At 39.2% G+C, this 23336-nt stretch overlaps 1 protein-coding gene across 1 annotated transcript in view; it reads right to left on the bottom strand.

Moving 5' to 3' along the window:
* Positions 1-1891: 1891 nt before the first annotated feature.
* The window catches only part of LOC136879357 (mucin-4), a 235416-nt gene continuing 213971 nt past the window's right edge, over positions 1892-23336 (bottom strand). The window contains exons 6-9 of the mRNA XM_068229088.1: positions 22330-22654; positions 13026-15086; positions 4076-4247; positions 1892-2047 (exon numbers count right to left, since the gene is read on the bottom strand). Coding sequence (XP_068085189.1) covers positions 1929-2047; positions 4076-4247; positions 13026-15086; positions 22330-22654 — 2677 coding nt within the window. The 3' untranslated portion in view covers positions 1892-1928. The remainder of the gene's footprint in view (positions 2048-4075; positions 4248-13025; positions 15087-22329; positions 22655-23336) is intronic.

The raw sequence follows: 23336 nt of genomic DNA, 5'->3' as shown, positions 1-23336 counted from the left end.
TCAGCAACACGATTGCCGTCCTCAGACCAGCATTACAGACGAAAACATTCATGCGGTTAAAGATATTATTGACAATGATTGACGGGCGAGAGTATCAGAAATTGCACAACAAGTCTGAATCAGTTATGCAAGCTGTCAAGCGATCATCATAAACGACCTACTGTTCCGTAAAGTGTGTTCCATATGGTCCCTTTCCTTTTGACCGAAAATCTGAAGTTGAGACATTTGGAGGTCTGTCAGAGGCTTACAGCAAGGTTTGCGGAAGAAGGTAATGCATTTTTGAGCCGGATCGTCACCTGTGATGAAACATGGGTCCACCACTACGCTCTCGAATCCAAATAAGCCAGTAAGGAGTGGTGGAGGTAAGGGGAGGCAGCACCAGTGAAAGCCAAGACTCGACTGTCAGCTGGCAAGGTTCTTGCAACTGTTTTTTTTGAACGGTGAGTCATTTTGCTGATTGATTTTTTTGCATGAACAATGCACAATCAATGCTGCTTACTACTGCGAGCTGTTGAACAAGGCGAGGGTTGCAAATCGCCGCAAAAGATGGGACTAACCGATTTGACAAGTCATCCTCCTCCATGATAATGCACGACCCCATACTGAAGCTCTAATTGTCTCCAAGCTACAGGAAATGCACTGGACTACACTTGATCATCCTCATCATCATTTGATGGCCAGGCAGCCATCTATTTTTGGAAATGAGACATAGCTCTCATAGTGCATTGGCACTGCTGGTGGCTTCAAATAGCCTATGCAGTGGCCTCCACGGTATGCACTAGCCTTGCGTCTTGGGCGGTGTGCTAAGTCCCAACTGACGAACCTAACTTAGCACACGAGGGCGAAACGCAGGCAACCAAGAATGAGTTAGCTGGAAAATTTATAATGTCCAATAATGGACCATTATATTGGTATTATAAATTTACTCATTCAGGACAAATATTTTAGGTTCCCTATGAGAATCAACATCTACATCATTATTGATGCTAAGTCAAACACTTGCACACTCCTTGCAAGGTCAAGAATTATGCGTGCACCTCCCATATTGCTGCTAAGGTGTCAGACTAAAAACCCTGTATAATAATCAGGGAGGAAGGAATTATAGAGGAGTTGAAAGCTGTAATATCACAGAGCCAGAGAAAAACAAAATGTAACAGTCTAAAACGTCCTAAGCTCCTTAAACTTAACAAGTATATTACACTGACCGACTATTATTGTTAGATGTGGTGTGCTTTCTCTCTCCTGTTGCCAATCATCTTTGTCAGATGGCACTGATGTTGCAATGACAAAAACTCACTTGTTAGCAATGAGTACACAACAGCTTGTGACAAATGTGAGGACAGAAATAAGTAAACAAACCTGAATTTATTTTGAAATATGAATAATTTAATGAACGTATTAAACATGTATTAATAAATTACACTATCATCTTCAGTCATACACTTATAAAAAAAATACATACTCACTGTAAACTGATGTACTCAGAGTACATCTTAAGTTTGTATATAGTAGAAACATGTGATACACATCTAACAGTTACTTTAAATATTTGATGAAGGAACAACATCTGCATTGTAGACATAGATACATGCAGCTCACAACAGAGATACAATGAAAAACAATCTCTAAAGGAGTTTTCTTCCCTTCTTTGGAATCATCCCCTGTATCATTCATCTGCTTCACAAGAATACTGTTTTGTTTGGTGATAATAATACTAAACACATGAACACATCGTTCCAACTCGTTGCACTTAAATAACTTTAGACTAGGTTGAAAGAAAAAAAAAGACACTTTCTTTGAAAAGTAGCATTTTCTTCCACATGGTATAATATCACAGTTAAGTAGTCGGTTTAAAGGTCCGTTCCAGTTTTCCAAGTTTTCTTTTTAAAAAAAATGTCCAATCTAAGTTCAACGTTGGAACAGTTTCTTTAAACACAAACTTTACAGCAAGAAAGTCTTTCGTCCAAATAATGAAACTTGCAAGCTATGTTCGACACAGATTGCGGATTCTGCGACAGTCTGCTGAATGGACCTCCCAATGCTGCATCTGTAAAAAATAAGAAATATATCCATTTTATATAACATATGCCTCATCTATATAAATAAAAGTATATTACACTGTATTAACTCCCATCATTTTCACACTATAACCGAGTTCTGAGCAGTTTTGAACAGTACACTACATATGCCTGTATAAATATTGCAATAGAGTGCATTACAATTATACAATACATAGTGTGCTATGTAATTTTTTTAAACTCATTAAAAAACTATTTAAATAGTCTTCTGGTTAAATGTGCTTTGACAATACGCTTTCCTTTCATAAAATAAATTTCATTATTGGCGTACGTATACTTAATCAAAAAGGTATGGTCAAATGTTTCACCTTTACAATACTAAAAATTTTATTTATTTATTTAAATAACATTTAAAATAATGGAACAATGTCTACAGGATAGATTAAACATGTTTCATTATTTTTTAATGTTATTTAAATAAATAAATTTGACGATACCTTTTTGATTAATAATACACTTTTCGTTAATGAACCTTATTTATTCATCATACATGTTTCGAGAACAATAAACATTCTCTTCATCTGTGATCATACAAATTCATTTCAAGTGTCAAAATCTTCGATTTAAATTAGACTTTGACAGTATCTGTCTTCAGTTAAAATATGAAATCATTGTCATGAGTATCCCCTATGCTGTCGAAACCACCATAGTATATTCCATAAGCACATAACCTACCATTAGTCCTGCTCATACGTCCTGACGAATCCTTCATTCAAGCCTGCAGAAGCTAGTTACTACATCTGACCCATCCCATCCAGTTTCCTGCGCTAGCCTACTTTAGCCTAGCCTGTTCCATCCTACCTCTATAAAATAGTGGGTTGCTTCAGGATGATCCTGTCCCACAACTGGAATGGGAAAAACATGAGACCTACCTTTCTGCACAGATCTCTACAAGCAATACCATCACCAGGCCTACGTGTTGTGTGCTGAACACTGTGCACAGACAGTGAGCTCTCAAGGGGAACATCTTAGCATGTGTATGCACTGGTCTTGGCAAAACCTTGACATATGTCTCGTGCTTCCAATCCCTATCATCTATCCACCAATTTTTGCTTGAATAATGCTTTGACAGGTATTTCAGTATAAAGTCTAATAGAGGATCAACCTTCTCTCACAATCTCTGTTCATTCTGAAGTTCAGAGAAGACACAGGCTTGAATATAAGATACTGCAGCTTAACCCAAACCATTCCATTGCTAACCTCTACAAATGCTGTCTTTAGGATTCTACCCATCCTCTCCAGAAAACTCGTCAGTCTACAGAGTGAATGACGAAATTATAATGCCAAAATATATTAGTACACTATATTCTCGCTAATCCAGCCCTTAATAGTCTGGCATCTCCGTAATCCAGCCTCTAGCTGTGATGTTAAATAAGCAGAGGTGAGTTTCTATGCTGTTATGAATCACTAACAACAGTTATGTGATATAGCTATCATAAGAATAAAATAACATATATATACCAGAAAAAGACAATATTGTAGGAATAATTATAACATTAAAATATATATAATGACAAAAAATAACATTATGTAGAGATGTACTTCTTTGCCTGAGGTCCTAAGTCAACTAAAAGACATCATATTATGTCAAGAAGATCATAAGTTTTAGTTATCACATAATTTATTTAATTCTTATTTGGCTGAAGATGGCCACTAAGTGGCTGAAACTAGTCCCAATATAATATCATTTACTTGATATATTGTATTGAAAAGGTGTCAATTTATTCTTATAATTGCACTTCAACACTGAACAAAAATGAAATTTATAGCTTATAATAAATACAGCTATCAAGTTGAAGCCAACAATGTGTCAACAAATTATGGTTTCAGTAATTATACAGGATGCATCTAAATTATACCAACAAAAGAATCAGGGATGGTATTTGTGTTATGTGAAGTAAGATGGTGCAGTTGGACTGGCAGAGAAAAATGTTCGTTTAGAGAAAATGAGGTTACTTCATTACTACTGGGCACGTGATTCAAATTGACGAACTCACCGCATTTGCTGTGCCAGTGCTTAAGCTGCTGCCCACTGCTGTGCTTCCATGAAGGGAAGAGAAGGGAGAGTGAGGTAGATGTTAGATGGAGACAGATATAATGCTCCATGTAAATGCACAAGTTTCCTTGTTTAACTTGTGCAGGATTCTCCTTCTCTCTTACAGGAAATATCTACAGTTTGTTTATTAAGCAGCCATAAAATACATACAGTAGTACAAGAACACATGTTAATTTAGATACATTTGTCAGGAAGGATGAAAGGCTACCTGAAGTTTGGCAACAAGGAAGCATTGTACCACTGTTCAAAAAAGGAAATAGGAAGAAATGTGAAAATTATAGAGGTATAACCCTATTATCACATGGGCTAAAAATAATGGAGAAAGTCATAGACAAAAGACTGAGGGATATAATAGAAACACCGTTAGAGGAAGAACAATATGGCTTTAGACCAAATAGATCAACAATAGACTTGATATTTACAGTGTGAACAATAATGGAAAAAACATCTGGAATGGAACAAGGAAATCATATACGTATTTTTGGATGTGGAAAAAGCTTATGATACAGTTAAGAGAAAACATGTATGGGAATGCCTACTGAAAAGGAATGTACCAAAATCATTAATTAACAAGATAAAAATGTTGTATCATGAGAATAAAAGCAGTGTACAAGTCGAGAGTGGTGACATTAAAAAAAAGAGTCTCAAGCAAGGAAGTGCACTATCGCCATTATTGTTTATTATATTGATGGATGAAATCATAAAACGTGTAAAACAGAGTATTAGTAGTGATGAAGTGAATGCTTTGGTATTTGCAGATGATGTGGTGATTTGGGGGAAATACAAAGGAGACTAGCCATTTGGAATGAAAATCTGGAGTAGTTTGGAATGGTAATTAGTAAAAAGAAACCTGCAGTCATGCTCTGTGGAAAAGAGAAAAAGAGAAGCCAATTGAACATAGACGGAGAACGGTTAGAGAATGTAGAACCATTTACATATCTGGGCAGCATTATTAATGGAGGTAATAAAAATCAACCCTGAAATTAATAACAGACTAAGTAAAGGTACAACATTTTACCGTCAAGTCAGAGAGCTTTTATGGGACGACAAAATACCCAAGAGAACGAAATTAACGTTATATAAACAGTATTTCATACCAATTGTAACATACGGACTAGAAACACCGGTAACTAATAAGAGACAAGATAGTAAGATCCAAGCAGTAGAAATTACATTTTTAAGAACATCGGTTAAGAAGACAAGAAGACAAAGAATTCTAAATATTAAAATCAGAGAACAGCTAAATATAGAACCTTTAGTACATACAGAAAGCAAGACTGAGATGGTTCGGACATGTAAAAAGAATGGGAAAGGAACGGGTAGCAAGAAGGGAATTGGAAAGAGAAGTTAAGGGAAAGAGACCAGTTGGAAGACCGAGAAGAAGGTGGATGGATCAGATTTAGAAGAACATTAGAGAAGCTGGACTGGATGTGGTGGAAGTAATGGAGCAGGAAAAGTGGAAGGCCAGAAAGGAATGGGACATTGATGATGATGATGATGATGTCAGTCAAGGAATGCACGAGATTGTTTCTCCTCTCGTCTGTTGGTCTGAATAACCTTTTTTATTATTTAACATGCGCAAAGATGCAACGCTGCCACCCCATGATTGTGCGTTTCTTTACTCGCATTGTAAATGGAATGAAATACAGAATGAAAGAAACAACACACCCGATGGTTTGATTGCAGTAAATGTTCAATATGCACCCCTTCTACTTCGATGGACAGTCCACAACGGTGTAACAGTGACCTTTGGACTCTGTTCAGGATTTGTGATGTGTCACAACTGACCTGAGAAGCTGCCTGAATCTTAGTACAAGTTCATCTTCTCTTTCAACCAGATTCGAATACACTAAAGTCTTCACTCAACCCCACAAGAAAAAATCCATGGAAGTTAAAATGGTCACCCATGGAGGCTGCTTACCTGACCCACATGGCCTACCCATCTCCCTAGATAAGGATCATTTAAGCACTGCAGTGTAGTGCCATTATGATACATTCGCTGCCGAATAATCCAGGCAGTGATTCTACCAACAAACGGCAATGTTCCTCACCGTTCAGATGAGGAGGAAGGACATACAGCCCAAGTACATAGTCACCAACCATGTCGGCCAAAACGCTAAACAAGAATGGTTGGTTCTTCCACACCCTCCACACCGTCATGTGGGAAACGCCAACATTCCTCCTACTGGTTGATGGAAAACCATCTACTGAAATATGCTTACTACTGTCATACAAGGGTTTTCTTCCACCCAAAAATGCCAATTTAAATTTTTTGCAAGTTGCCTTATGTCGCACCAACACAGATAGGTCTTATGGCGACGATGAGACAGGAAAGGGCTAGGAGTGGGAAGGAAGTGTCCATGGCCTTAATTAAGCTACAGCCCCAGCATTTGCTTGGTGTGAAAATGGGAAACCACGGAAAATCATCTTCAGGGCTGCCGGCAGTGGGGTTCGAACCCACTATGTCCTGAATAGAATGCCAATTTCTGAAGTTTGCCACACACTCTCTCGTAAATATAGATTCACCCTTGAACAGAAGTGGAGAATACTCCTGCAGCTGTTTAAGACTCACCTTGCAAAGTTAGATCCATCCTACATAACTATACATCTGAAACTCTGTGACTGTGATGTGCTCGCAGACGAGATCGTGTGGGATCCGATCTATAGTTTTTTCCAGACCTTAAACTGCGTCATGCACGATTTTCTTCCGTTGTAAGTAATCCAGCGGTGTTAGTTCTGGCACCGATTGATACTGATAAGAGTGGAACAATGATTGGCTCTTCTATACCCTCCATACAGCGTGAAACGAATGAGACACCTCTACATTTGCACCGAGTATTATCTCTGTCTCCGTCTATCATACAGCCCACTTCCCCTCCCTTCACTTCCCCCCTCTGAAGCATAGAAGTGGGCATAAGCTTGCGGTCGGCACAGAAAATACTGCACTTTTGTCAATATGAATCTCGAAACAAACATTTTTTTCCCACCAATCTGACTGCGCCATCATTCCTTATATAACATGAGGAGCATGTCAGATTTTTTTGTCAGTATAATTAGGTTACACCCTGTATAGTACCATGGCTCTTCTCCAGATGCCATAATAGCTGTTCATTTACCATTTTCTGATTGATTTTACACAAAGAATAGGTATGGCTGTGAACTGCTTGCAGCAAGTGAAGGTTGGCTATAAAACTGAAAAAATCTACACAATGTGTTTCTGCCACTGGGAAATGTTGTTTAGCAAATAGAAAAGATGCAAAAGCTTAAAAGGAAGTTAAAGAAGAAGAAGACAAAGATGATTTAATTGCTGCTATAGTATAGAATGCCGAAGAAACCAGCAACCAGATTTTATCTGATAAAAAAATAATTAGAAGCAAGCAGGAAAATAAAGCAATGCAGAGGATGCAATGCCACAGATGCGATCCAAGCCACATTTTTGTTGGAGAGATATAGAGAAAAGAAGAAGATCGAGCATTTAGCATTTTTAGATATGGTAAAAGCTTGCAAATCGGTCTCGCACAATCTTCACAGTCATGGAGTTAAAACTACAAAATAAAATGTAATAGAATAGCAAAGCAGACCCAATGAAGGTTTGTTTACAAACACTACAGAAATGGCACTCAAACAGATCGTCGGAAAACTACACTCACTCATTTCTGTGAAACTGCGCCCTAATGGGTTGTGAATATGAATTAAACTGAACTTACGGCTTCTGTGGACATTAAGAACGACAAGAAGTAATAATAATAATAATAATAATAATAATAATAATAATAATAATAATAATAATAATAATAATAATGTTATTTGTTTTACGTCCCCCTAACTACTCTTTTACGGTTTTCGGAGACGCCGAGGTGCCATAATTTAGTCCCGCAGGAGTTCTTTTACGTGCCAGTAAATCTACCGACATGAGGCTGATGTATTTGAGCACCTTCAAATACCACCGGACTGAGCCAGGATCGAACCTGGTCAGGTTGGGGTCAGTAGGCCAGCGCCTTAACCGTCTGAGCCACTCAGCCCGGCACGACAAGAAGTAGACTGCCATGACATCTGTTGAAGAAACGAGGAAATTACAAGAAGAAATACGAACATGTCAAATATTCGACAGTGCCACTACAGCAGGGACCAAAATGTTGAATATTCCACAGTTGCCAGTTCTAGGGTTAACATCATTGTTGGTGTTCATCTCTCTTGCTACTCTTCAACCTTCGTATGGATACGGCAACAGCTGACATTCGATATCCCCATCCCATGAACACCCCTATGTTTGGAAGATGTGGTACTTTACAATTTATAAATCTCATTTTTCTTTTCAACCGTATTGGAGTTCAGAGTATCAAATTATTATAATTAAAGAACCACCTTTCCAATACACAAAATTTGATAAGATGTGGTACTGTCACAACAATGCAGCCTTGCACTTCAGTACCAGTTGAAAAACTGGAAACAGGCTAGATGAGAATGGGTTTCGACTCAACATCCAACAAACCAATGGCATCAATACTATCAATAATCAGACCTTGCAAAAAGACACCCACTTTAAATATCTTGGATTGTAGGTAACATCAGATAATGATGCTACCTCTGACAGACGGATGAGGGTCAGCACAGCATGGTCCAAGTGGAGACAGGTAAGTGGTGTCCTCTGCGATAAATAGGTGCCCAATACCTGAAGGCTAACATTTCAAAGACAGTGATAAGATCAATTAATCAATCAATCACTACTGGTCTGCATTCAAAGCAGTCGCCCAGGTGACAGATTCCCTATCTGTTGTTTCCCTAGCCTTTTCTTAAATGACTAAAGAAATTGGAAATATAAACGAATATTTGTCCCAATTTGTCCTCTTGAATTCCAACTTTATCTTCATATTGTAATCTTTCCTACTTTTAAAGACACCACTCAAATTTATTCGTCTACTGATGTCATTCCACACCATCTCTCCACTGACAACTCGGAACATACCACTTAGTCAAGCAGCTCATCTCCTTTCTCCCAAGTCTTCCCAGCCCAAACTTTGCAACATTTTTGTAATGCTACTCTTTTTTGGAAATCACCCAGAACAAATCGAGCTACTTTTCTTTGGATTTTTTCCAGTTCTTGAATAAAGTAATCCTGGTGAGGGCCGCATACACTGGAACCATACTCTAGTTGAGGTCTTACCAGAGACTTATATGCCCTCTCCTTTACATCCTTACTACAACCCCTAAATACCCTCATAACCATGTGCAGAGTCTGTACCCTTTATTTACAATCATATTGATGTGATTACCCCAATGAAGATCTTTCCTTATATTAAGACCTGGGTATTTACAATGATCCCCAAAAGGAACTTCCACCCCATCAATGCAGTAATTATTGTTCTCTATGGAGTAGAATGTCACCCTTTGATGAGGAAACATGGATAAATCTTCCATGCTATGGAGATGAGGATGTTGCAACGGTTACTGGGGCTGACTCTCCAGGACCATGTCAGAAACTAAGCTGTGCGATGTAGACTTGATGTCGCCCCAATCGTAGAGAAAATGAGAGGGGTTGGACTCTGGGGGTATGGCCATGTTCTGCCAAATGACGACAATTCAGTGAAAAAAAAAAAAAAAAAAAAAAGCCCTCTGGCTTGACTTAAATGGGCGTTGAGAGAGAGAGAGAGAGAGAGAGAGAGAGAGAGAGAGAGAGAAAAGGGAAGTAAAGATGAAGGTAATAAAAACAGCATAGCGGAAGCACAGAGCATAAAGTAGATTTCTCACACTGCTGGTATCAAAGCTGCACATATCTTGATAGTGAATGTTACAGCATGTTGGAAACTCAATGACCAACTTTCTCTATTAAATGTATGAATGCTACATTGTAAAATTGGTATTCTATTGAATTTCTCAGACTCTTACAGGAATCTGATACTCTTGATAATTCAACACGTACCGGTACCCCCTGTGTAAGGAATGGCTGGATTAGTAAGAGTGTAGTGTATTTGTGTAGTTGTCTCTCACATCCTTGACTAGATAACTTACTTTTCCCCTGTGGTTTCTGTATCTACCTTAATTTATTGCCTGTGTTCCCTCTGAGGTTGATAACTTTGTTGTTTGTCCTGGTGGAGGCAACTAGTGAAAATTCCTTACAAATTATATACAGCATGTTTAGCCCGTAATGCCAATCTGAACAGTTTAAAGATATTATTTTACCTTTTGATCTTGTTTACATTTACACAATTTCTTAATAACCTATTTTCATTCTAGATTACTCCACGATTGAAACCATACAACCCAAGCCCGGCTTTTCAACTTATAATGACACCACATGAAAAGTTCCCTCTGTGTTAACAGCCTAGTTTTACCACACACTGTTTATCATCCATTAAACCTGTAATGAAACACATTTCATGATTAGCAGCATAGAACAAAAACTGAACTGCTAGTCATGATCGATGAGATGTGTCAAATGGATTTCGTGTCACCTCTTTGTTATCAAATGGCACACTAAGACCACGTAAATATGAGTTGCTGTAGACATGTATATAACACCTTTTTTTTTTTCTGTTATGCTAATTTTACTATTTAACTTTCATTCTTCACTAGGCTGAAGATGTCCCCAAGAGGGACGAAACATGTACCTATAACTTTGCTGTAAGAATAAAAACTTTTGTGAGTATTGTAAAGGTAGAACTTTTAATTAGAGCTGTTGATCGATTATAAATTTTGATCGGTTAACCAAATGCCTTTAATTGATTAATCAAATTTTAATCGGGTTCGCACAGTATCCTTGATAGCTTTTTTTAAACTTAATAAATTGTAGTGTGGGCTGCACACCAAAAATTGTCGCACTTCTCTCTCTCTCTCAACTCCTAGAACAATATTTATTGCATTATCAGTGAAAACAGTGACAACTTTGTCTTCCAAACCCCATTCACGAACTACATCTTCAAACTCTTCTGTGCAGTTAGTGACATTGTGATTTTCTCTGACATGTTTAAAGTGTTATGTTGAATTGTGAGATTCCCCATTTGAATCAATCCTGTGAGCTGTAACCCTCAAGTAGTTTGGATAGATATGGAAGGCCAAAAATGACCTGTGAAATTAATAAATTCTGCTTGTTTCCATTAGTCTAATAAATTTGATATTTCTACATCAAACTTGTCGTCATCTTATTTATTTATTTATTTATTTATTTATTTATTTATTTATTTATTTATTTATTTATTTATTTATTTATGTATTTATTTATTTACTTATTTACTTATTTAGTGATTTAGTTATTTAGTTACCGTGTCTGTAGAGAGAAGATGGTGAGACACGAGAGATAGAGCTTCCTGTAAAACCTCTTCAGTGGCATGATAAATACTACGTGGCCTACTATTCTGCACAATCCACTTCACTAGTTTATTTGTAATTTCATTTTCTACATTCAAGTACACAGCTTCACTATTAAGTGCTCCAACTTTGACTGACGAGATGAACTAATAGTGAGATTGATAGATGCAGATACGCTTTGGAAGGGATAAATAAGTTCAAGATGATACTGAAGACTATTTGTACTTCCAGCATAACTGAACGATTTACCGCATTTTTTACAAAACACTTCTTTTCTGTCTGTCACCTTACAACAATAGTTTTGTTTATGTCCAGAAGTGTCACCAAGATTTCCTTTGCATCAGTTCGTAAGTCGTGTTTGTAACTGAAGTTCTTAGACACTGAATGAGATTTCTGAATAACAACCACACACAAACGGAGGGTTAAGTTGTCAAATCTTGTACTATATCTTTCCAGCCATTGGTATCCGTCCATTTGCATATTACCTGGAAATTCCTTAATGACAGTCTCTTCAAGTACCTTCCCTGCATCTATCCATTATGCTGCCAGACTGTGTTTTGTAAAGGTCTGCAATATACTACAATAGCCTGACACGTATTTCCTTTCCAATAGTTTGTAAAAGCAATGGCCATAAGCCTCGCTTTACTAGAAAGCAATTAAAGAGGTATTTTTGTTTTATAAAAAACATAATTTTTCAACTGCTTTCTTATAGTATATATATATAAAAATTCATGTTGATAGCAAAGACAGTTTTTGAGTAAATGTTCCTTACATCATGACAGAATTTTCAAAATTTGCCTTTTCATAATTTGAAGAAAATTAAATATTATCTTTTCATATTTGTACAGAACATTTCCCTGACATCTATTTATGTGTGTACAAAGTTTGGTAAAGCTAACTCTAAAACGGCCTGAGCTGTGATGAAAATACCATTATACTACAATATTGCATACGTACCCCTGATGACCAGTCAATCATAGGCCTACAATAGCTGAGGCTTGCACACCAAGTGGCAAACAACAAGACATAATCATTTTGTTGCTTATATACTTTGTCCTTGTGGCAGCCTCCTCGTGGGGGAATTTGTACTAATTAATTTAAAAAATTAGAAGAATTCCTTCACCACATTACAATTTTACTTGGTTCAATTAATCGGCTAAAGCACATTAATCGGTTAATCTAACTTTTAGAGTAATCGGTTAATTGGTTTGATTAATCGATTGCTTGCATCCGGGAGATAGTAGGTTCGAATCCCACTATCGGCAGCCCTGAAAATGGTTTTCCGTGGTTTCCCATTTTCATACCAGGCAAATGCTGGGGCTGTACCTTAATTAAGGCCACGGCCGCTTCCTTCCAACTCCTAGGCCTTTCCTATCCCATCGTCGCCATAAGACCTATCTGTGTCGGTGCGACGTAAAGCCCCTAGCAAAAAAAAAAAAATTGATTAATCGTTTAAATTGACAGTTCTACTTTTAATGTTAATATCTTTAAACTGTTAGATAAAATTCTGTGAGCAATGCAGTCTCGTACAGTGATAGTACCGGACAGAATATACAGTATGGCAGGTTTCAAAAATGAGAACTTACCTGGCAGGGTGTACTACAATATCGAGCTGCATGACAAGCTGAACACATAAATTTTGCCTCAGCCTCGTGGCAGTTATGACATCGATAGGATGATGGTGATGCCTTTTGTTTCTGAGGACTATTGGCTGCAGCAGACATCTCTGGTGTGATGGCTGCTACCGGAGACAATTGTTGGCTGAAGAAATTTCTTCCCTGAGGAGCGGAAGCAATGGCTGCATTTCCAGCATGTGGTTCTCGATGATGGCGGAAATACATTGCTTCGAGAGGAAACTGAGAGCCCCTGTACATTTGTTCTGGTGCTATGTTATACCTTGGCATTGCTGAATGCACACCATTTCCTGCGAAGTGAAACCTAGCAGGTACCTGAGGATGCCGAGGCATTTCAAAACCACGCTGATAAACCACACCACTATTTTGTTGAGAATTAGTGTGGGTCTCTGGATTTTGTGGCCATACCGGCTGAAGAGATGCTGGATTCCTCAACCGTGGATCGTGAGAGGTTCCAGAAGGGTCTTGAATGGAGTTAGCAATCGGTATGAACTGATGGTCTCTGAACATTTGATTGCGAGGAACTAAAGGATGGTCAGGAACAGGAGCACGATGGTGCTCCCTAAAATGAACATTCTGAGACTGTCTTTGCACCTCCCTTGTAGTAAGAGGCATAGGTACAGCTTGCTGTTGTCTACTTTGTACATCCTGAGAAGACAAAATGGTTTCTCTAACAGCACTTGGTACAGGTCTATAATGGCCGTCTCTAAACTGTACACTGAGAGAAGATCCTGAAGGAATATTTGCACTTTTTGGAACCGATACGTGTTCTCTTAACGGAGCACCAGTTTGATGGCCAGCAACTTCAGTAGAGTTTCTTGTTGCTGATACCAGATGGCTGCTCAACTGCTGGCCACCACAAACAGAAGTCCTTTTTGGTTCTACTGCACTTCCTGATGCAGAAACAAGATGCTCTCGTAAACTTGCGCCACGATGAATTCCAGATGGCTCAGTTGAATCTGTCACAGAACTCTGGCGGTCTCTAACCTGTGCTGCACCGGAATGTTCTACAGTCCTCTTTATCAGTATATCAGACTGTTCTCTCGTATGTCCACTAGGAGGAATTTTGACAGGTTCCATCACAGTTTTTGTCACGGTTAAGTCCTTCAAATGTATTGTTTCAGGAGTACTCCTTGGTACTAATACATGCTGCTCTCTTGACTGTGATGTTATGGGACTTATTACAGAATCTGTTGTAATCCCTGTCACAGATATGTTCTGTTCCCTCGACTGCGATAGTCCTACATGTTCTGTTGTAATAATTTGCCGTTCCCTGAAATTATTGTCAAAAGACCTAATTACAGGTTCATTTTCTGGGCTGGCCAAAGGCACCAGGTTTTGCACCTTAGGAGAAGCTTCTCGTGATGAAGGATCTCGAGTACTGCTTGGCCCAGACATCAGATGATGCCAGAGACGAGAATGCTCTTTGGTTCCTCTTGTTTCTTGTGTACTATCTTGTTCTAAAACTGATGCGAGATTAACAGTTGTTGACTGAGATATTGCAGTAGTTGCCAGTTCTTTAGACACACTTGTAGATTCCAGAGTTTCACATTTACTGTCTTCAGATTTACGTTTACACATGGATAAATCCATAGGAGATTCATCTTGATCATTTCCATCACTCGTGCTAGCTGACATGTTTGATTTACTAGCCAAAAGAGAAACTACAGAAGAAGAATGTGCCACACTAGGTGTTTTAGGTTCATTCAATTTATCCCCTGAAGCTGCCAGAACTTCTACTCGCTTAATACTTCCCCGAATACGTAACGGCCATGCTGGAGGTGGCAAACCTATTTTCTTTCTTGGGCAATCTTCTCCAGAAAGGGGTGAAGATGAGGATCGCTTTGTACCAACAGAAGCTTTTGGTGAGGTTGGTGTTGATGGAAGGCTGCCTTTTGCCTGAGGACTTGTAGAATCGGGTTGCATCGGGGAGGAGCAGTTTATGACGGCATCATGGTGTGGTGATGAGGAGCGACTGCTTCTTGTTCTGCTTTCTTCAGGGAGGTAGAAAACCTGAAAATGATATGTAAATTGTTTTAGACCTTGATGTTGAACCCTTTAAACTGGTCTAAACTAAACATACACTAAATAACATAAAAGCATATCATTTTGGGGAGGTTAGTTCATGTAATACTTATTATATGGCGATGCTTTTCGAACCTGCAACCAGGATCATCTTCAGAGTAATAACCAAGATGTTAGTGGCAACTGTCACTCCATAGTAACCAGACTCAAGATAGAAAGACCCTGTTAACAATGTACAGGTAGTTCATTCCAGGGCCTCCAGTCAAAGAGAAATATATTGAAGAGTTAACTATGGCGGGTAGCCATGATCTACTCAGTATATAGTAGTCCCCTTTGTTAAAATTATTTGGGTTTTAGCAATTTCTATCAGCTCACAAATGATTCTAGGTATAAATTGTTTCTCTTTATAAATAAGAAAAGTTGCATAAAAAATTATTTGATGGTCAATAAGTACGGCATGTTCTGCCACAGCAGACTTCTCAGGCTGGCAAAAATGTAAGTGCCTGTGATGTTCTTTAACTCTTATAGTGCTGGGCAGCCAATCTATCGGCCATGTAAGCTGCTGCTAAAAACGCCGGGGCCGATCTGTCGGCCATGTTCTGCTTTCACCTGTATCTTCAATTTCTGCTGCAGGAGGCAGCAAAGTAATACAGCGGGAAAGACTGAAGCTTTTACTCTCTAGAAATGTTGATAAAATGCAATATCGATATCTGTGAAGTTTTGTAAAAGCCTTCTTTCGACACATTGCAAGTTTCGTGCATGGTAGCCCTGCGCTCTGCTGCTTCATGTCACTTGCTTGTTATCATGCTTGTTTATACGTTTGTTTATTTACCCCCAATAGTGTAAAGATGGAAAGTATATGAAAGATGATTAAAATACATAATGTTTTAACATTAAGTGATTCATTAGAGAATAATTTATCGACTGACAAGTGTTTGAAGTAAAGAAGAGCTTATTGTGTATTTAACCTGCAGGTGTATAATTTTGTAAAAATTCGTAATTCTCAAAAAGTACTATCAAGAATTACATAAAACTTAAGAATTTTTTATTGAAAATTAGCTGAACATTCTCTCAATGGTATCATATCCATGATAAAAATCTATACATGTAAAATAAGAGTTTTGTCTGTACACTGCTCGTAATTAAAAAAAAAAAAAATGGTATTTCGGTATCAGTCGTAGCCACAGTAACAAGGAAATGAACTTTTTAATTTTCCATAATCTCCGTCTGTATATATGTACGGGCATCATGAGAAAATGGCTGAAGAGAATTTAATAAAAATCAGTATGTAAAGTTGGGGAATGATGCACTACAATCTAGGCTATAAATAATTTTATCCATGCTGAGTGAAATGGTAGTTTAGGGGAGGGCCTAAAATTTAATTCTCAAATATTCACGTTATTAATAGTCCTGTCAATAAATACTACATGACCAAAGTTATACAGAATTAAATTTCTGACAGTTATTCATTTTTACCGTGCTGGCTATAACAACAGATATTCGTGAATTTCGATTTTTATTGATAAGTCCATATCAACGCCGAACTACGGGAAAATGGGTGAACAGAATTTGACGGAAATCGGTATGTAAAGTCTGGGAATAAGATGCTGCTGTCTAGGATATAAATAATTTTTATTCACACTGGATGAAATGGTAGTTTAGGGGAAGGTGCCTAAAATTTATTTTTTTAAATACCCTATTTGTCCTATCAAAAAGTATTACACACCGTAACAAAAGTTATAGAGAATAAAAGTTCCAATAATTTATGTCTTATACGGTTTTACCGTACCAACTGTGATAAAGGAATAATGAATTTAGACTTCTGTTACTTAGTCTGTATCAACGCCGAGCATTGTTAACATGGAAATATTGTTTAATCGTGTTAACTGGCGATGGTTTTTGTCACGATTGTCTTAAGGTGAAAAACCACGTGGTCATCGGTCCGTATCAACAAGGAAAAATGTGAAGAAGATTACAAAAATTGAGAAAAAGTCGTAAAGAAACGACAGCCTGAAGAATAAGACAAGAGGGAGTCAGGAAAGAAGAAAGGCCTGCCTTTATATTAGATGCTTTAATATCCCAGAGTCAGAAGAAAATTAAATGTGAACATCTATAATATCGAAAACTCATAAAACTGATCAACAATAACATTACATTGACCATTGTTGTCATGTGATTTGTCTCTTTTGCTGCCAAACATATGCGATAGATAGAATTACTGCTGCGTCCCGAGTAAAACAGCTTGCCCCAATATTGGCAGGAAGTAGCTGGGGAGTTAGATAACTTTGTACATGCAATACAATTATCCCGTCAACGATTGGGTACTGAAGCTAGTACACCATAAAAGTAAAAATTAGGTCAAATTTTGAATTTTAAATTTTCCAACAAATAATAAAAGTTCAGACACTTCAAAATTTATTTTTTATTTTTGCTATTGGCTTTACGTCGCACCGACACAGATAGGTCTTATGGCGACGATGGGATAGGAAAGGCATAGGAGTTGGAAGGAAGTGGCCGTGGCCTTAATTAAGGTACAGCTCGGCGTTGATTTGCCTGGTGTGAAAATGGGAAACCACAAAAACCATCTTTAGGGCTGCCGACAGTGGGATTCGAACCCACTATCTCCCTGATGCAAGCTCACAGCTACATGCCTCTAACCGCACGGCCAGCATGCCTGGTGACATTTTTAAATGAAGAAAATGAAACTCTATTGCAATCATAGTCACACTCACATGTTCTCTATTCACCTGTGAGCTATGGAAAAAAAAACCCAGGGATTTCCCTCCAAAAATAGAAGTAGGAGAATGCTTTTTCTTAGTGTGTGTATTTTCATTAAAATTGTCCTGGCACTCTTAGCGCAACCACTAGATTACTGACTGGCATCAAAAGGGTTAAACCTCACTGCTACCTTCCTACACGTTTGGCCAATATAAAGTGATGCACAGGAGCAGGAAATCATATACCGTGTGGTCCATCAGTGCCTTGCGATGCAGTTTTATGCATCCCTTCACATTTACTACAATTCTAGAAGGCAGCAGGAATCGTGAGCACCACTATTAATTCATTATGGGCACCTCGAATGAACCCGTAAAACGAGTACAGATACGCAGAACACGTACTTTAAAACAGGAGGTGGATGCTCAGACCGGGAGCACGGTACTGTATAGGCTGGGAAGTGGGCGCCGTAGGTCAAGTGACGCAGTAGCTCACATGGCAAGCGGGCAGGGAGATATGTGACAGTGGACAGTGCTCGAGGTAGGAGGTTCGATTCCTGCATAAGAATTTTTTTTTAACAGCCAGTTGCCTGGAATGTAGTAAGGTTGCATACCTGATAGCTTCCAAGGACTGATTTGTTAATTTGACCCTGTATGGACTGTATGGATGTGGTGCTGGGTTGGATGAGGATGAGGAGATAATGGTCTGTGGCCAGTTAGCTCCATCGTACATGTTCCACGCTTCCTAGACCATGGGTAGGGTAAAGTATGCCCCATTGGAGCAGTAACAACATGCAATGGCAGGTAAGTATGTAGCTGTGCGAACTCCCCTCCTTCAAAGCAATTGTCAACACAAAGTTTATTCACTGCCTCAAGATGTATTCCAGCAATGAGTATGTGGATATGTTACTTATCTATGGAGAAGCTAGACAGAATGCATACAAGGCACAATGCCTGTACCAAGAACACTATCCGGATAGACGACAACCAATGGGAATGACATTCCGGAGTGTGGAAAGACGCCTGCTGGATACTGCATCCCTAGGAAGGACACAGCCTGTTCGAGATCATCCTGTGACGTCTGCTGACAATGAAGAGGTCGTGTTTGACGCTATCCAGTGTAACCTTCATACCAGCACATGGGCTATTGCACAGCAGACAAATATCAGTCAAGCGTCTGTTATGTGGATATTGCATACCCTCCGGTTGCACCCGTACTATCTGCACTTACACCAGGAGCTCCATGGTCATGATTTCAATGCCCGAGTGGCATTCTGTCAATGGATCCTACAGCATGTGGACACTGATCCTGCTTTCTAGAGACTCTCTTATTTACAGACGAAGCACGATTCCACAATAATGGGACTGATAATCGCCATAATATGCATTACTGGAGTGTGGATAACCCCCATTGGGTGCGACAGACAGCTCTTCAGGTACAGTGGGGCGTGAATGTATGGTGTGGAATCATGGGTGATCACCTCATCGGTCTCCAATTCTTTGAGGGCCATCTGACCAGCCAATGCTATCTGCGGTTTCTCCAAGATGAACTACCACCGTTTTTAGAACATGTGCCACTCCTTGACCACTGCAGGCTGTGGTTTCAACATGACGGAGCTCCACCTCATGCAGCAGTGGTTGTCCAGAACTATTTCCAAGCGAGGTATCCTGATAAATGGATAGGAAAGGGAGAACCTGTCTCCTGGCCCGGCAGGTCGCCTGATCTTACGTCCCTGTTTTTTTTCTGTGGGGCCATGTAAAACAACTCGTGTATGCACAGGAGCCAGCCAGACCTTTTCACCTTAGACAGCTCATCACCGAGGCATGCTGATCCGTTTCGCCAAAGATGTTGCTACGGACCAGACGGTCCTTACAACATAGTGCGCAGCTCTGTATCGACCACGGAGGTCATTAGTTCGAGCAGGTGCTGCATTAAATGACGTGTGTTTGATCACCAGACTTAACTTTGCCGCTTTGCTTTCACTCTAATTTAGCAAGTCCTCACCAGAGGTCAGATTAGGACAGTGATACTTTGTATTACCACTAGGAAGAGGTAGACTAACTGCTACTTCCTGCCACCACTCTGAGGCAGTCTGTGAGATGAAGCGGTGACAGTCGGTCGCGTGAAGTAGGGATGATGACATAATCCGTGCAACTAGCACATCTGGAGTTTTATGTGAATGGAAATATGTGTAGTGAGTGTTCTTGTATTGTGTATCACATGTGTAAATATATCTATGTTAATAATTCAACAGGAATCCACTGACGTGAACCAGCTACCTACCTCGTGTCCTATGCCTACAGTCCACTACTTTCCTCGTGCTATCCTTAGCTAAACTTTGTACATATCCTAACTCAATCAACTTAAACTTGTCTATATCCCTACCCCACCTCATTTCAGTGTGGATAACTGAAATCCTGTCGCATGTTTCCTAGCCTCTATCAACCCAGCTCCACACCAACCACCTTTTTCAGGGTCAAATAAACAAATCAGTCCTTGGAAGCTATCAAGTATGCAACCTTACCACATCCCAGGCAACTGGCAGTTAAAAAAGTTCCTCTGTGGGATCTGAACCTCCTACCTCGAGCACTGTCCACTATCACACATCTCCCCGCCCGCTTGCCATGTGAGCTACTGCGACACTTGACCTACGGCGTCCACTTCCCAGCCTATACAGTACCGTGCTCCCGGTCTGTGTGACCCCCTTCTGTTTTGAAGTACATGTTCTATGTATCTGTACTCGTTTTACGGGTTCATTCAAGGTACCCATAATGAATTCATAGTGGCGCTCACGATTCCTGCTGCCTTCTGGCCTGTAAACACACGTCATTATATTACCTCAGTTTAGGGAGAGAGACCAATGTCTTTCAGAATGTGAAGGGATGCATAAAACTGGATCGCAAGGGTTGGTGGACAACCCGGTATATTTCAGCACAGCAGTGCATAGGCAGAAATATGTTGAGACATAACACTTTCACGGTAAGCAGTTAAGGTAACAAAAGAATAATGTGCCCGTTAATTAAATGGGTTATTAATTATCTAATGCTTCAGACCATTTCAATTAATTTAAATATCACAGAAAATGTCACATCATAGCATGACAGGATAAACAACTGACGTGAGTGACACCGGAAGCAGCATTAGATAATGGACACAAGCCAAATATGCCAACGAATGGAAGTTTAATTAATTAACATAAATTGTTTATTTAAATGTACTGTATTAACATGTAATGCCAATTTAGAAAATGGTACTGCTACTATCAGTTATTAATATATAATTTTCTCTCCCACCAATATTTCAGAGAAGGGCATAGCCAGAAATATGTTGAGACATAACACTTTATTAATTATTTTAACCATAATGGTTAATCATATTGTACATACATAATATATTTAACACATTTATTCTACTTTGTTGATACATTTAACACTTTATTGACATACATATGTTTTCACAACACTTTCATGGTGAGCAGTAAGGCAAGGTAGAATAATGTGCTATTAATTAAATGAGTTATTAACTATCTAATGCTTCAACATTTAAATGTCACAGAAAATGCTACATTATAGCATGACAAGATGAACCAACTGAAATGGGTCACACTGGAAGAAGCTTTAGATAATGACACCAGCCAAGTCTACTGGAGGTGAAGGTTGGAAGAGAATAAGATATGCAGTACGTGGGGGAAGTGATTAAGGGGAGCCTTGCATTTATACAGAAACTTGATGTTTTGCACCAGTAAATTAAGTCTCTACACACACGCAAATTAGATTGCTCATAAGGCAAAAATTGACCAGCTGGAAGCATCTGAAATGTGATGCTTCCATTAGATCAAAAAATTGCTGTAGGAGGATAAAATCTCTACTTCGTTAAGATAGTAAACCAGAGGAGATCTTCAGTATAGCACATATGCAAGTAGCGTTTTATTAGGAGCATCCAATGAGCCATTCAGAACTTATAGAGGAAGATGCAGAAGATTTCATTCAAGGAGAGACACAATGTGAATGACTTCAGATACAGCTTCATCATACAAATCGTGAATGATATCACAGCTGACACCTATGAGGCAATGAAGACAACTGCATATGATCAGTGAACAGAGAACATCATGGCAAATGATCGGTCCAACGTTTAATGATGATGATGATAATGCAAACAGTGATCAGATCCTATGGTTGTCATTCACTTTATCACTTCCTCTTAAAAAAATTTTGTTTTTAACAAGCAGCTTTACATCGCACTGACCCTGACAGGTCTTACGGCGATCATGGGATAGGAAAAGACTAGGAGTGGGAAGGAAGTGGCCATGGCTTTAATTGAGGTACAGCCACAGCATTTGCCTGGTGCGAAAGTGGGAAGCCACGGAAAACCATCTTCAGGGCTACCAACAGCGGGGTTCGAACCCACTATCTCCTGAATGCAAGCTCATGGCTGCATGCCCCTAACTACACAGCCAACTCGCTTGGTTTAAGAACAATAAAAGGACTCCTATAAATGTAACCTAAATACATACCTTGGACATGTTGCGAGCTCCATCAGAAGCACTCTTCACCCCCACTCCACCCTTGTGCTGATTCTCTTCCCTGTCCGATCTCTGGTCGTGGACTGCGTGGTAGTTTGGCTCCGGCTGTTTGTATCGAACATCGCTCCCTAGCTGGGCCTCAGGTACCACGGTGAGAGGAGGAGGTAGGTCACTCTGACCAAGAGAAGAGTTCACGGTAGAATGATGGTACGGTTGATGGTTACTGCCGCTAGGAACATCTTTGGGAGCAGAGGCCAACCTCAGGCGAGCACTCGATGATTCCAAAGGTGTTAATGCAGGTGGTTGAGTGATAGGGCTGGAATGAAAACTTAAAGATGATAAAACTGGATTTACCAGGATCTACAAGATAAGATTAAATTCAGCTACATAAACACATCACTGTTATTCTTCTAGTTATTCTGCCAAGTGATTTAAAGCTTAATCTATTGACATATCATTAAAATGTGAACCACACACACTAAATCAAATTCACTTTAATGTTACCTAACCATAAATAGAAGAGTACCTAGTCAACAGATGAGATGCAAAACCACTAATCAAAACATGGAGAAAACATTCACTAAGCACCATTGAAGTGTTTATTAGGAGAGCCACATTTTCCACATTTACATCTGATATCAGAAGAGAAGTGGATGAAAGGAGAAAATCATATACTATGATCTCATACCCACTCTATGGATATCAATCTGCTGAAAAGAGATTAAAATCGAGAAAGAGCTTCCTAACAACTACTCAATCGTTACAAGGAACCGTTGCAAAAGCACGAGTTGCCATGTGGAAGGAGAGAACTAGTAATTTGTCTGAATGGATGTAACCGAAGGAATCTCTGCCTCCTGGTCACATAGAGAACCGGCCAATTGGAAGTCCCGAAACAGACTGCAGGCTGAAGTTGCAGGAACGAGGGACAACTTACATAAGTGGCATTTTCTGACCAAGACAATTCTAAGTGATTGCGGCGAACTTAAAAAAAAAATCTC

This window comes from Anabrus simplex, chromosome 8 (genome assembly GCF_040414725.1).
Source record: "Anabrus simplex isolate iqAnaSimp1 chromosome 8, ASM4041472v1, whole genome shotgun sequence".
In the NCBI taxonomy this organism is placed as follows: domain Eukaryota; kingdom Metazoa; phylum Arthropoda; class Insecta; order Orthoptera; family Tettigoniidae; genus Anabrus; species Anabrus simplex.
The sequence above is the reverse complement of the archived record's forward strand: the minus strand, read 5'-3'. Positions and strand labels throughout refer to the sequence as shown.